This window comes from Emys orbicularis, chromosome 2 (genome assembly GCF_028017835.1).
Source record: "Emys orbicularis isolate rEmyOrb1 chromosome 2, rEmyOrb1.hap1, whole genome shotgun sequence".
Taxonomy (NCBI): Eukaryota; Metazoa; Chordata; order Testudines; family Emydidae; genus Emys; species Emys orbicularis.
This window is the reverse complement of record NC_088684.1, coordinates 209,095,238-209,109,008: the sequence shown is the minus strand read 5'-3', so window position 1 is coordinate 209,109,008 and position 13,771 is coordinate 209,095,238. Positions and strand designations below refer to the sequence as shown.

The following is a 13,771-nucleotide window of genomic DNA, read 5'->3' as shown; positions in this document are numbered from 1 at the left end:
TACATGCTCCGCTGCTCGGGTTGATGGCCGATTGCCATGTCTCTCCCTGGGGTTCTGCTGCAGTCTTCACTGCCAGCTGCGCCTCTCCACCAGCCATCCTGCTAGCCGCTCCTCTCTGCTAGCCATCCTGCTAGTCACTCACCAACTTGTCTTCAGGCCCCCCTCTACTTAACACAGCTCTCAGTAACTTCAGCTCTTTAGTGTTTTTCAGCTCTCAATGATTTCTGCTGTTAGTAGGAGGGGCCTCAGTGCTGGCACACTCAGAACCACTAGTCCAAAGTAGGTCTAATGCTTAGACCTAGGAATCAGTGTTTACAGCTCTGCAGCACCTAACAAGACTCCTAACTGAGTCAAAATTAACTCTATTATTACACCATGGCAGGGGGTGTCAAAGTGGTGTTTGCAGCCCCACACTACTGGATACACATGCCTATCCCCAGCATTTCTCAATTCACTGGGCTTTGGAACCCATGTCCCTTGCCTAGCAAGTGCTACTTAGTTGAGGGTGAGTCCCTCCATCATAAAATGCCAAGTACAGTTCTACTGTCCTTGATTCACATAACCAGGATAACAACACTTTATTACTCCTGCCCCAATAACAAAGAGACTGGGGATCCCACAGCACCAAAATGACCATTTGGGCAAGCAGTCCATCATGCTAGGCGGGGGGGGGGGTGCCCATGCAAATGAGATCAGCCCCTGAAGTCCTTTTCCACAGCTCACCACCAGATGTCAGGGTAGAGCTCATTCTGACTCTGCTAACATATACTTACAAAGTCACTCAAGAAAAGTCCCACTCTTCAGCATCTTTCTATTTCCCAGTTTTCAACTGTGCCCTCTCCTTGCTCAAGATAGAGCTACCATTTTGCATGGCTGGCATTTTTCCATGATTGCTTCGTTTCAGGTGTGATAACTGGATAGAAAATAGCCACATGCAGGATGACATTTGCTAGGAATCCAGAGCCCCTATGTCTAAATGCTCTGCATGTTGGACTCTCATTTTGCATTATTGATTTATTTTGGTTTATGCACTCACTCATTCGATTAAAAAGGAGCACCATCTTAAAATATAATGTAACCATGCTTCCCAAGGATGTCTAATAACCCAGCAGCTGAACCACATACTCATCCCCTGCCAGAGTCCTCCCACACCCTTACGACAAAGTATAAAAATGTGCCTTGCAGTCCGTCCTGATGGTTGATAAACGAGGACTGCTTTGGATTGACTTGCCTTCTCAGTTGAGATGCCAGCTAAGTTTTCGATTAGTGCCATTTGTTATGGTGGTAGATTTTTGTGTGTGGCCCAAAGCCACCACAATGAAGAGCATCAAATAATCACCAGATAGCAATGCTGTTTGGTCGCTACTGACCTGGGCTGGATTCACACTGGTCACTACGGGTTAGATTTTTGTTTAAACCAATGGGAGTAAGACACCTAGGTGGTTTTGAAAATTCCACTAGGCACCTGTGTGAATCTTTAGATGCCTAAATACCTTTTGAAAGATGGCCCAAAGCACTTTAAAATCGTTGGCAAGCATTATTATCCCCATTTGATAAAGGGGAAAACAGAGACAGAGAAAATAAAGACTCAGTCCTTTGACTTTAATGGGAGTAGGTCTGGCTTTTAAGTGGCATAGCTAGGAATCAAACCCAGGTCTGATGTGCCGTCACTGGCGCACGCTGTCCAATCAGTTCCTGACATGTTCCAAGAAGACTGGAAGTTTTATGGTTCTGTGATGTCATCACTCTTGTACAAGGAGTTCAAGATAGGCTGTGGGGAAAGCTGGAGAAATTAGGGTTCAGCTACTGCCCATTAATTTCAGTGAATTCAAAACCCATTGCCCCAAGGAAAGGCTCACACCCAGCAGAACAGAGCTCTTGGAGCTGGTCACATTGGGAAGTGGGCAGAACTTACTTCCAACAGCACAGTGTGTCATGTTTGTGTAACAACTTGATGCAGCACCAAAGTGGGTCTTCAGATATCTGCTGCACTAATGCTGCAATATTAGGGATGAGCCCAGCAGACTCAAATATGGCAAGTTGGAGTAGGCTAATATTTCTGGCCAAATTATTCTCCCAGCCTGAGTCTGTAACTAGTCAGCTGCCTTATGATACTCAGCAATTACAGCATGACTCCACACATTATGAAGGTAAATATGTCCCATTTGAATCAAAAAGACATTTCTGTGTAGAATTACATCCCTGCTGATTAATTATATTTGTCAGTTAAATAAAACTGTTTTCCTGCTACCTTCCTTTAGCAGTAACAGCACGAGAACCTGGCTGATAAGATTCTGTGGCCCAACAATATTTAATGCCTTCATGTAACATGGTGATCCCAGTTACAAATAGGTATTTCTAAGCAGTTTCAGACTAAATTGGAAGCAAAGTACATCACATAGGATTTGCCATCTTACAACAAAGGTCTTTCTATAAAAAGGAGGGGAGGAGATTGTGTATTCTAAACTGGGATGTCAGGTTCTAATTGCTGAGGTACGGTGAAATTTGGTTTAATATATCACCCACCACTTTCACAGCCCTTTATTGCTCCTGTTGAATTCAGCAGCAAAACTGAATGGGAGTAGGGCCCAGGCTCTGTGTGGATCAAACCTTAGGGCCATATTGGGCCAAACCTTAGGGCCCTAGAATGGATGACGTTGGGGGAGGGTTAAAGGCGCCTTCTCTCTGCCAAGTGCCTGCATTAGCCAGGCACAATAGTAGTCCTTCCACTCTAGGGAGCACAGGATCACATCAAAGGGGATGGGGAAAAATGGGGGTCATGGCCATGTGCCCCTCAACTTCCACCTAATGCAACCCTCACCAGTCCGTGGCTCACCGGCCAGAACACAGAAAGGAGAAGACTGTCCCATTCTATAGAATGATGTCACATGCACTCTCCCCTTCCATGTGTCAGGTTGCTGGGCCAGAGATTATGCTTGTGAGGCAAAAATCCCTCAGTGTGTTCACCCTGGTATTGTACCCTGCCAAACTGCCTCTAACATGAGCCAGTGCAAAGAACACAGGGCCAAATCCTCAGCTGGTATTTATTGGCACAGCACCACTGACTTCATTCTGTCCCCACTCAGCTGCAGGTAAAAAATGTTACAGCTTGTGGGAGTATCAGCAGAGCCATGCGGGACCTGATAGCTCTACCTTGGCATCAAAATGCACAGGAGAATTCAACGGGACAAATTTTGCACCCAGTTACAATGGTCCAACTATGTTGGCATCACTGAGCTTTGCACTTGTATAACTGAGAGCAGAGTTTGACCCTCTCTCACCTGGCAGATGGAGATTTTGCTTCTGTACTCGTATCTGACTTAGGAAGTTCTCATTGCTTCATGGATCCACATGTAGTGATTAATGAGATATAACGATCAAGGCTGGGTTACCCTTCTAAGAGAATTTCACTATGAATGCTGATGTGCTGTTGCAATTAAGACACATCTTAATCGAAATTCCCGACATCTGTCTTTTCTAATTATAGACCAGGTGATATGATCACACTGCTGGAGGATTCTAATGAAGACTGGTGGAAGGTATGTGCCAAATACTCTATATCCTTTCACAAAATAAATTAATGGTATTTATAATGAGTATGAAGGTCATTCTTCTGTCAATGTGCTTGCTCTGCAGGGGAGAATTGAGGACAGAATAGGATTTTTTCCTGCTAATTTTGTTCAGAGAGTGCAACAAGACGAAAAGATTTTCAAGTGCGTCAGAACATTTATCGGATGCAAGGAGCAAGGACAGATTACTCTGAAAGAGAACCAAGTAAGTGAAGTACACCATTTACTGTACATTAAGGACACAGTTTGCGTCTGACGAAGTGGGTATTCACCCACGAAAGCTTATGCTCCAATACATCTGTTAGTCTTAAAGGTGCCACAGGACTCTTTGTTGCTTTTTACAGATCCAGACTAACACGGCTACACCTCTGATACTAGTGTACCCAGTAATCTGCTTGATTTCATTAGAAGTTTTGGGTGTGCAAAGAAACCATGAGCAGACTTTCACAGCACACAGAATTTTTTTCAGTAAATATTATTTATATTGTGGTAATACCTAGTGCCCAGTCAGGATCATGGCCTCATTGTATGTACACTAGAGCTGTGTAGGAAACTGTTTTTTCATCCCCTGATAGTTTTCAAGATTTTAAAATTTCTTCATATGCCAACTCAGGCTGAAAAATCAAAATATCAAAAATTTTCATGAACATATCTGAAAAAAAATTCAGATCAGGCCAATCTAAATGTTTCTTTTCAACAATTTTGATACATTTCATTTATATTGGCCTTTTAAAACCTTTATTTAATATAAACTAACTCAAATTTCAAAACAAAGTCATTTTGAACCAGAAAATGAAACTTTTTGTTTTGAAAATTTCAAAACAAGATTTTTCAAGATTTTATACACTTTGTTTTTTAAAAAAATATCAGGATATTCGTGAAAACCAACCCTTTCCTGCAAACAGTTTTGATTTTGACAAATCAACATTTTCCACGGAAAAAATGTTTTGTCAGAAAATTCTGACCAGCTGTACCAAACACTGGGAAGACAGATTGTGCCTCAAAGAGTTTATGGTCTAAATCCTCAATCCCACAAAGATTTATGGACATGGTTAATTTTACAGACTGTGAATTGTCCTAGTGACTTCAGATGAGACAACAAACAATGCATAAAGTTAAGCACATATGTAAGTTTGTTGCAGAACTGGGGCTTAATTCAAGACAAGACTCAACAAATGTGTTTAACAGACAATAAGAGGGAAGGGGAGGTTGAGGGTAATAGTGACGGGAATGCTGATACATGGGGCAATATGTGAACAACTAGAGGCATCCAAATAATTCAGAATGGGATTTTCAAAACTGCTTTGCATTGGGCCTGACCTTGCTCCCACCGATGCCAATTCCCAAAGGCTTGACTTCAAAGGGAGCAGTTAAGATAACACCATCCTTAGATATCTTTTCATTATCATTTTTAAATGCCTTGTCATTCCATAACTCCTTGTTCCTCCCTTTCCCTCTCATTCCTACACACTGATTTTTTTAAAAACACCCCGTATAATATTTTTTTCACTGAACTCACACAATCTATTCACTCTGAAGGTCTTTGATCAAATCCTCCTCTTTAATATTGTTTTTAAATGTGCACACAAAATGATGGGCATATCTTTCATCTGGGGATACGCCTTTGGTGTGTTCTTATTTCAAATTTGATTTTATAACTACTTTTCCTGAATACTGAATGGATCCAATTGAAGTCAGTGGAGGGCTTCTATGGGATTGCACTGGCGTAAATGAAAGCAGAATTTGGCCCATTCTACATTAAAAGAACATCAACACTGTGACAAACACAGTAACATAACTAAGGAAACGAACAACTAAGGGAAAAAATATAGCCTAGGATCTCTGATACAAAGGGACATCAGCTTGAACTCTTTCTCAGTACATCCTGATAGAGCTAATTATTTTCCCCTCTTCATGGGGCTTTTTCTTTCCTTTGGAGATTTGCATCACATCTCATATCCCTAGGGGCCAAATTCTGTGCTAACTTGCACTCTCTGCAATGCAACTGACCTTAATGCGGTTGAATGTGTGTGTGTGGGGGGGGTGTCTAGGTCAGCATAGAATTTGGCCCCTAATGTTTCTTTAATGTAGCATTTGCTTGTGACATTTGTTAGCACTTCAGTTTGATGATGGGTTAGGATATTTCACCGCTTTGATGTAGAAGAATGTCTAAGTGCTAATATTTTGTGGCAACATCAGCCCTGTAAATAAGATATTGGAAGAGCAGTACTTGGATTATATAGTTTGACTGCCTTCCTGCAGCAAGTACATTAGGCAGCACTGAAGCTGTTAAAATGAGATAAGCTGCATGAAGTATTTTACCATCACAGTAAATTAATGCAAATGTCTTCACTGTGAGCCTGATTTTCCACTGCCCTGCACCTTGAGTGGTTATTTTCATCTGTGCAAAAGGATGGGAAAAACATGATCCAATCAGGATAGTAGGGGTTTAAACCACTTTGCACTGGTGTGAATGACTAGGTAAGGGGGAAGGGAGTGGGAAATCTAGCCCTGTGAATGTGATGTGTCAACATGAAGGTAGATTGACAGATGATTTGTGTGATTTAAATCAGATTATAATGTTAAGCACATGATATCCTGTCAGTTAACATGACTACCATTGTAAATGCTATGGATCAGTTTTCTTGTATCATTTCCCATAAAACTATAATTTCTAAAAGATCTGATATAAAGTCTGGCACTTGTCTCTAAACATGAAACCATCCTATTGTCCTTCTTTCATAATAGGATTGCATGGGAGCTATCATCAGGAGCAGCTCATTGTTTCAATTCAATATATGAGATGAATAGAGGTGGACTAATTGGTCCTGTCTGTCAACCCCTTTGTTCCCTTTTAGTAAGGACGAGCAAACTTGTCTCGCTTAATTCCAAACCCATGCAAACACTGAAGTTCAACTTGAATGCTATGGGTTCTCTGTCTGCTTAGGAGAAGCTGGGGGAAAGGGAGTGAAGAGGGGGAAAATGTGTTCAATGGAAAATAGAGCACAGAGATCAGGCAGAGTGAACAAGTAAATTCAGAGGGATCTGGGGAAAAGATGTAGAGACTCAGAACAAAATCTAATGAAGGAATAAATGTAGGAGGTCAAATTATGACCACCCACTTCAGGGAGATGCAGGAGGGAAGGTGCAAGGAACCTCCATGCCACTTGGCACAACTTCCACAAAGGTCATTCTGTCACAATTCCTCCAGGAATCCCTCTCGTCATCCTGGGACTATCCCTGAGGTGGTCTGACCCCCACACAGGGCTGTACTTAACTGGCACAAGTCTGGATCATTGAACTTTTTTTTAAAACAAAAAATGGCTTTTTGACCATTACAATTTTTCCTCACCAAAAACTATGTTTTTGCTATGATTTTTCATTAAAAGGTTTACTTTTCAAAAATCAATTTTTAAATGTTTGTTTGTCTCTCTTTTTCTCCATTCCTCTTTTCTATTTTGCCACTGGAAATAGAAAATGGGAAAGGAAAAAAGGGGAAGAAAAATGAAAAACAAGAAAGATTCATGTAGGGAGATTGGTTTAATCAAAACCCCAAAAATTTCAGTGGAAATTTTTGAATGAAATGAAAAATGTTCATTCCTTTTGACATATTTTTTTGGAAAATACTTAACATTTTTCAGCTTTGGACACAAGTGTGGCTAATATACCTGCTCTACACAGTTCACCACTCATGCCAGCCTAGCTTTTGAAGGAAAAGGAGAGATTCTTCAGTCCCAAACACAGAGCTCAGGCTTCTCTTTAGCTAGGAAAACTGCATAATTCATTTAACAAATTCATGTAAATTATATTAGCACAGATTCTCCTCATTTTACATGGATGTAAATTGACTGGGTCAAAATCTGTGCTGGCCCAGAAGTCATACGAAAAGCATGTGTGACAATGAAGTCAGTGGGGTTACGCCAACAGAGACCTGGCCCATTGAGTTTAATGTGAGCTTCTCATTTTCAAATACAGTGCTTGTCACCAAGGGCTTTCATACTGCAGGATGCTCCTGTTGATGCTTGAACATAACTCCCTGCCGCGTTAGTGGGTGTTATGTATGCACATCAGGAAGAGAATATACAAACCTTAAAGTGCTCGGTGCAGAAAATGAGGAAATTTTTGTATGCACAATATTATATCAAATCGGCAGCAAAAATTCATAATCATAGACAAAAATACAGGCTATTTTCAAATACAGGCAAAGAGATTTTCAGCATCCTAGGCACCGTGGGCACGTCTGCCTGTGTCTTTGCTTTGCACAGTTTCAAACACTTTGAGTTTCAGGTTCATCCAAACCTTTATGGCAAAGCTGATGCTGAGTGTATGTCTACACAGCCCGCAGAAGCAGGCCTCTGAGCTTAGATCAGCAGACTCAGGCTAGCAGGGCTCGTGCTAGCACTCTAAAAATACCTTTATAGACAGCACGTTGACATTGCAACTTGAGCTGGAGTTTGAGCTCTGAAACCTAGGGAGTGGGGTGGGCATTAGAGCCTGAGCCCCAGCCCGAGCTACAACTGCAAAGCACTGGCTACATCACTATGTTTTAGAGTCTAGGACAAGCCACTCTAGCCGGAGTCTGTCGATTTGGGTTGGGAGGCCTGCTTCTGTAGGCTGTGTAGACAGGGAGGGGTAGCTCAGTGGTTTGAGCATTGGCCTGCTAAACTCAGGTTGTGAGTTGAGGGGGCCCCTTCGGGATCTGGGGCAAAATCAGTACTTGGTTCTGCTAGTGAAGGCAGGGGGCTGGACTCAATGACTTTTTGAGGTCCCTTCCAGTTCTAGGAGATAGGATATCTCCATATATTATTATTATGCTAAGGAGGAGAAGGGAAACAGCACATTTTGCTCCTCCCTCTCTTGCATTATGTAAGGATTCCACTTCACATAAGAGCTCTTGAAAAATTCATTATGAAAGATGAAACTCAGCCTAGGAAAAAAGCATTCTTCAAAGACATCAACATTTTTCATGCTAGGGTTCAGTGACAGGCTTGTGCAGGTTGAAACTGGTTCAGAAGAAAAATTTCTCTATAGGGCTCAATTCTGTGCCTCCTAGAAAAAAAAATGTGTATGCAGTGTTGTAGCCCAGGATATTAGAGAGACAAGGTGAGTGAGGTAACATATTTTATTGGACTAACTTCTGTTGGTGAGAGAAGCTGGTCCAATAAAAGATACTACCTTTAGAAAAAAACGTGAGTTTTGCGTTGATTTCAGGAGAGTAAGAGCAGGCCCTTATTTTTGAGTTTGAAACCAAAGCTAGCCAACTTTTGCAGGTTTTCAGATTTTGAAACAAAACTCTTGCATGACACTAGTTGTGTAAACTTTCCCATTTGAGATTGTGTCCTCACCTGGATGTGAAAATCTTTCTCTAGCCTGAAATGTCTGACCCAGCATATCAGTTCAATAACACAGATTCTGCAGCCCTCCCTTTATACGTTAGCAGGTCTTAAGTGAAACTCTGCTCAAAAAAAGAAATCTGCATATTGAAACATATCTAAATATATATCATTATATGAGCTATGTTTGAAAAATAACATTAACAATAAAATTAACATTTTGACCATAATGGCCTTTAAAGGACTCTAAATAATCTATTGTTTGAACCTCTGTTTATTATTCTCCCTAATTTCCTATTTAAAACAAAGGAAATGAACACTGGGAAAAAAGCCTTGAGCCAGATCGGCAGCTCCTGTAAATTGGAGTAGCTCCATTGAAGTCTATAGAGCTACATCATTTTATATGAGCTGAGGATCTGGTCCCCTGTGCTTCCAAAAAGTTGAACTACTATAATCCAAAAGGTCCAAGGTGGCAAAGAAATTCATACCCAAGGCTAACAGTCAGTCCTTTAATCCAGTCTTTTGCTTCTTGGATAAGCAGATGCCTTCAAAAAGGGGAGTTGTAATTTTCCATAGTGTACAGTGCAGCAAATCATAGAGGAGTAACTAGAGAGACCTGAAAAACTAAGCAGAAGGATCGGCGCGTTTATCAAAACACGGCAATGTAAATTGTTTCTATTACATAAAGAACCTCCCAGGAAAGAGACATTGCTACAACTACAGAACTAGCCTCTGTGCTTATAACTTGACACTGCTACATAGCAATATTGTACTGACATGCTGTTAGAACACCCAAGCCCAATAACTGGATAGAATCTCAGGGCTTTGTACTAACACAGCTTTAGACTTTGCTGTCCCTAAGCACACTGAAACTCATGCTCCCAGCCTAGCAAGTTTTTGAGTTCCCATCCCGAAATACTGTAAAGGGCCCTGATTTTCCCTGGATAGTTGCTCAGCACTGTCTGAAAACCAGGCCCCTTTAAGGTATCTCAGGAACCTAAAATTGAGGTCCCCCCCCAAAAAAAACTAATTATGTTTGAAAATTTAGGCCAAACTAACTTCCCTCAGATCAGTGGAGGGCAGTTCTTCCTCCAGGCCATTCTTGGAGCTGAAGTTATCAATGTCTTGGCGACTTGACATCTGTATCCCTGTTGTATTAAAGGGACTGGCTAACACAGCGGATTGGGAATGGACTCTGGAGCCTTGCATTAGTCTGTTAGTGAGTCAAATCCAGCCCGGTTGGTAGTCATCACCATCTGAACGTTCTTTGGTAACCTGTGTGGAACGAGCTGGTGCTCTCAGTCCAAATGCTAGGGCGCTAGTGGGCACAAAATACATCATCACAACTGCCATCCTGGCTGGCAGTTTCAATCGAGAAGCAAAAAGAATGAATGGGGCGATTGAACTACCCTCAGGTCCCAGAGTTGGAGATTTCAGGCCAGGATTGAAATGAATTGGCAAGACAACCTAGGCATGCTTACATGGCCACACCAGTTTTACAGCTACATAGAGGGCATCAGCCTCCAGGACTGTCAATCTGATACCTTTCTAAAGTTCTAAATTCCCGCTAAAAACTGTAGTGAGTTTGTATCCAAATTACGATTTGATGGAAACCAAGGCATGGCATGGCAATGAGAAATGGTGTTTTAAGACATGCAGGAGCCAGGGGAACATTCTGGGGTGAAAATAAGAGACAGCAGTGAAAATCAGCAAAAGCTCAGAGTTGCTGTGTGACTATTTTCCACTTGAGTCTTTTGCTCTGATGGCAAAATGCAAAGTATAGGACTCATGTGAGTTGGAGACTATTAATAATTGTGCAGTTTAAAAGATCATTTCCTAATCATTCATCTTGCCCATCTGTTAAGGGAAAAGTGATGGAGAAGAATTCTACAGGGTTAGAATATGTTGCCAAGTTCAGGGAACAGTCAGGATCCCAGCAAATTTTTTTTTTTAAATAGAATGGAAACAAAGAATTGGGAAGTGACTTTCTAATATTAGATCATGTTTTCTGCCTCCAGTTCTCTCCTCGGACCATCCGCTATCTTAGAAATAGCCTGAGAAATGGTCACATACACCATTTCTAACCTCATGAACCAGCGGCAGTGTTTCAGTGTCTGTGTTGCTAATTTATTGGGGAGTTGCTTCCCAGTCACTCATGTGCTTTGGCAGTATGGCAGCCTCCCATGCATGAACATGTCAGCATGAGTAGGTGCTGTTTTAAGCAGATTCCAATTGGATACAGCAAGCTGTAAGTGCCCAAAAGCAGTAATCTCTCACTCCCCCGCCCTCCCCTCAAAGCCACACTATTGTTTTGCATTTATCAGCAGCACTAGTTCCACGTAGTAGCTGAGGCACTGTGCAGGTTCCCAATCTAATGTGACAACAGTGAGCAATAAGGGGCTTCAGTCTCCATTAACTTAGATGCCCTTTACAGTGCTTTAACAGAGTTACTCCTGATTTACCCCTGAGCAAGATAAGAATCAGGTCCAAAGATTACAGCTTGTGGCCAATGCTTGAAGCTGGCCAAGCTCTGATCGAGGCAGGACCCCCGAGAGGTGAAGGAAGGGAAAAAAACAGCTTAAAGCCACCTTTGCATTCCCCCAATCCCTGAGGTTGCTAGGGGCTGATCTGGCCCACTGCACAGCTTGGAGCACCTGATCTAAGTTCTTGCAGCTGTTACAGCCTCCTAAGACCTGATGTCTGGCAGAATGCCAGCTGGAGGTTCCCACAGGCAAGGACTAGAGTATTACAAGCTTGCAAGAGAAATGTCTTTGGACAGGCAGTTCCTTACAGGGATCAGGAAGGAATATTTTTACCCAATGCACAATTGGCCAAATGTATTCTGTCTTTGGTTTTTTGCCTTCCTCTGAAGCATCAGGGATTGACCACAGCTGAAGACAGGCCACTGGACAGGGGTTCTGAGGTGCTCACGGCTCTTTCTTAGAGGCCTGGCTGGTAAATCTTGTTCATGGGCTGAGGGTCCAACTGATCACCAGATCTGGGGTTGGAAAGGAATTTTCCCCCCCCAAGTCAGATTTTCAGGGACCTTGGATTGTTTTTGCCTTTCTCTGTGGCATGGAGTGTGGATCACCTGCTAGGATCATTTGGGTCTATCCTACCTAATCATTTCTCTGCCCCTGCAGGGGGCTTGGGTTGCTGGTGACATCTCAGTCTGGCACAAAACGTTTTAGTCTGAGGACTAAAATGCTTTAGTCTAATCCCTGTTATTGGGTTCAACACAGGGGTAACTGGATGAAATTTAATGCCCTGTTATATACAGGAGGCCAGATTAGGTGGCCTAATGCTCCCTTTACTTCTATGAAACTATATCCTCCCACCTAATTACGAACTAAATCTGCCGCAGTTTCATAGAGGGTGTTACCACTGACAGCAGTGGGAGCTCTGAAGGGAATCAGCAGCAAGATCAAAAACCCTTTGAAAGCCCAGCCTGCCATTGTTCAGTTATTGCAGAGGGGGATGAAACGAGACTTTTGTGACTATGTGAATAAGTGATATTCTTTGACCCATGAAGAATTATGCCCATTAGAAGTTAGGCATCTAAATAACTTGGAGGATCTGAGCCTATACATATGTACAATACCTACCAGAATTGGGCCTTAATCTAAGATGAGGCATTTAGGTACTAATGTAATAAATATAAATCATCATCCATCTGAAAATTATGCAATTAGATATATTTTAGGGCCATGTGTTAGTTGCATGTCCTCTGAGTAGCTAAATATTGCACATACTGGCAGCATATTCTCCCCTGTTCAGAGACAACACCATGAAGTGATAGTTCAGCTGGCATGGTGTCAAGGATGCAAGAGTCCATCAGAGAGACCGTTCAGTGCCCCACATCACTGCTGTGGATGCATCTGTTTTATGCCTAACTTTGGAGTGCTGTTTGATTTCAATAGCTTGTTTGCTGGAAGTGTACGGATCCTTAGCGCCACATTGTACACGTTGGCTTACATTTATTAAAGTGATTTGGGATGCGTTGTTTGTTTGTTGCTTGTCCAGTTGATAAACTTTACAGGGCCAGATTTTTAGAAGACAGCTGCTCAGTAATGTGTAAAAGGCAGGCCTCTTAATGGTGTCTCTAGCTGGGCCCTCTAAAACTACACTACCTAAAATCACTAGTCACTTCAGAGAATATATTCTTTAACCTTAGTATTGTAGTAGAGTCCAGATGCTTCACTCATGATTGGCTCCTATTGTCAGAGACACTATACAATCACACGCAAAGTGAGAGTCCCTGCTTCAAAACCCTTGATAGAAGACACTTCCCACTGATGCCAGAGAAAACTGCAAGTATATACTGGCACTTCAAAAAGAAACCCTTGATCACTTTATATATGGAGGTGGAGTTTCTTACATTTGGAGTTGAAATATAAAGGAGACAGCTCTATATACAGGCTTTATAAGCACAAAGTCTAACCCACACAGTAAGTACTCGCTCATGGAATAAAGTGGCTGTTTATCTGACTATTTCCCCCCCCCCCTCTTTAACTTCAGATCTGCGTGACTTCTGAAAAGGAACATGATGGCTTTATCAAAGTGTACTGTGGGAAGAAGAAAGGCTTTGTCCCCCTAGACGTCTTAGAAATCATCTGATTTCAGCACTGCACTTGCTGCAGTAGGAAAGCTTTGCTGGCAATGCCTGTCTGCCTCATCTCACACTGTGTCAACCCCGCTGGGCCGTCTTGCAGATGATCAGGGACTAGTGAGACGACCACAGCAACAAAAAAAAGACACTTAGACTGTTACAGCAACAAGAAATAAAAAGATGAGGGTTGATTAAAAGAATATACATCAGGAAACCTCTAGGGGAAAAGGGGCCAAGGAAAGTAAAAGGAATAAGGTAAG

The 13,771-nt window shown here is 42.1% G+C and overlaps 1 protein-coding gene across 1 annotated transcript in view; it reads left to right on the top strand.

Moving 5' to 3' along the window:
• The window catches only part of STAC (SH3 and cysteine rich domain), a 108,537-nt gene extending 95,018 nt beyond the window's left edge, over positions 1–13,519 (top strand). Inside the window, exons 9-11 of the mRNA XM_065399811.1 lie at positions 3,488–3,539; positions 3,637–3,774; positions 13,421–13,519. Of these exons, the coding sequence (XP_065255883.1) occupies positions 3,488–3,539; positions 3,637–3,774; positions 13,421–13,519 (289 nt within the window). The remainder of the gene's footprint in view (positions 1–3,487; positions 3,540–3,636; positions 3,775–13,420) is intronic.
• Positions 13,520–13,771: the final 252 nt, after the last annotated feature.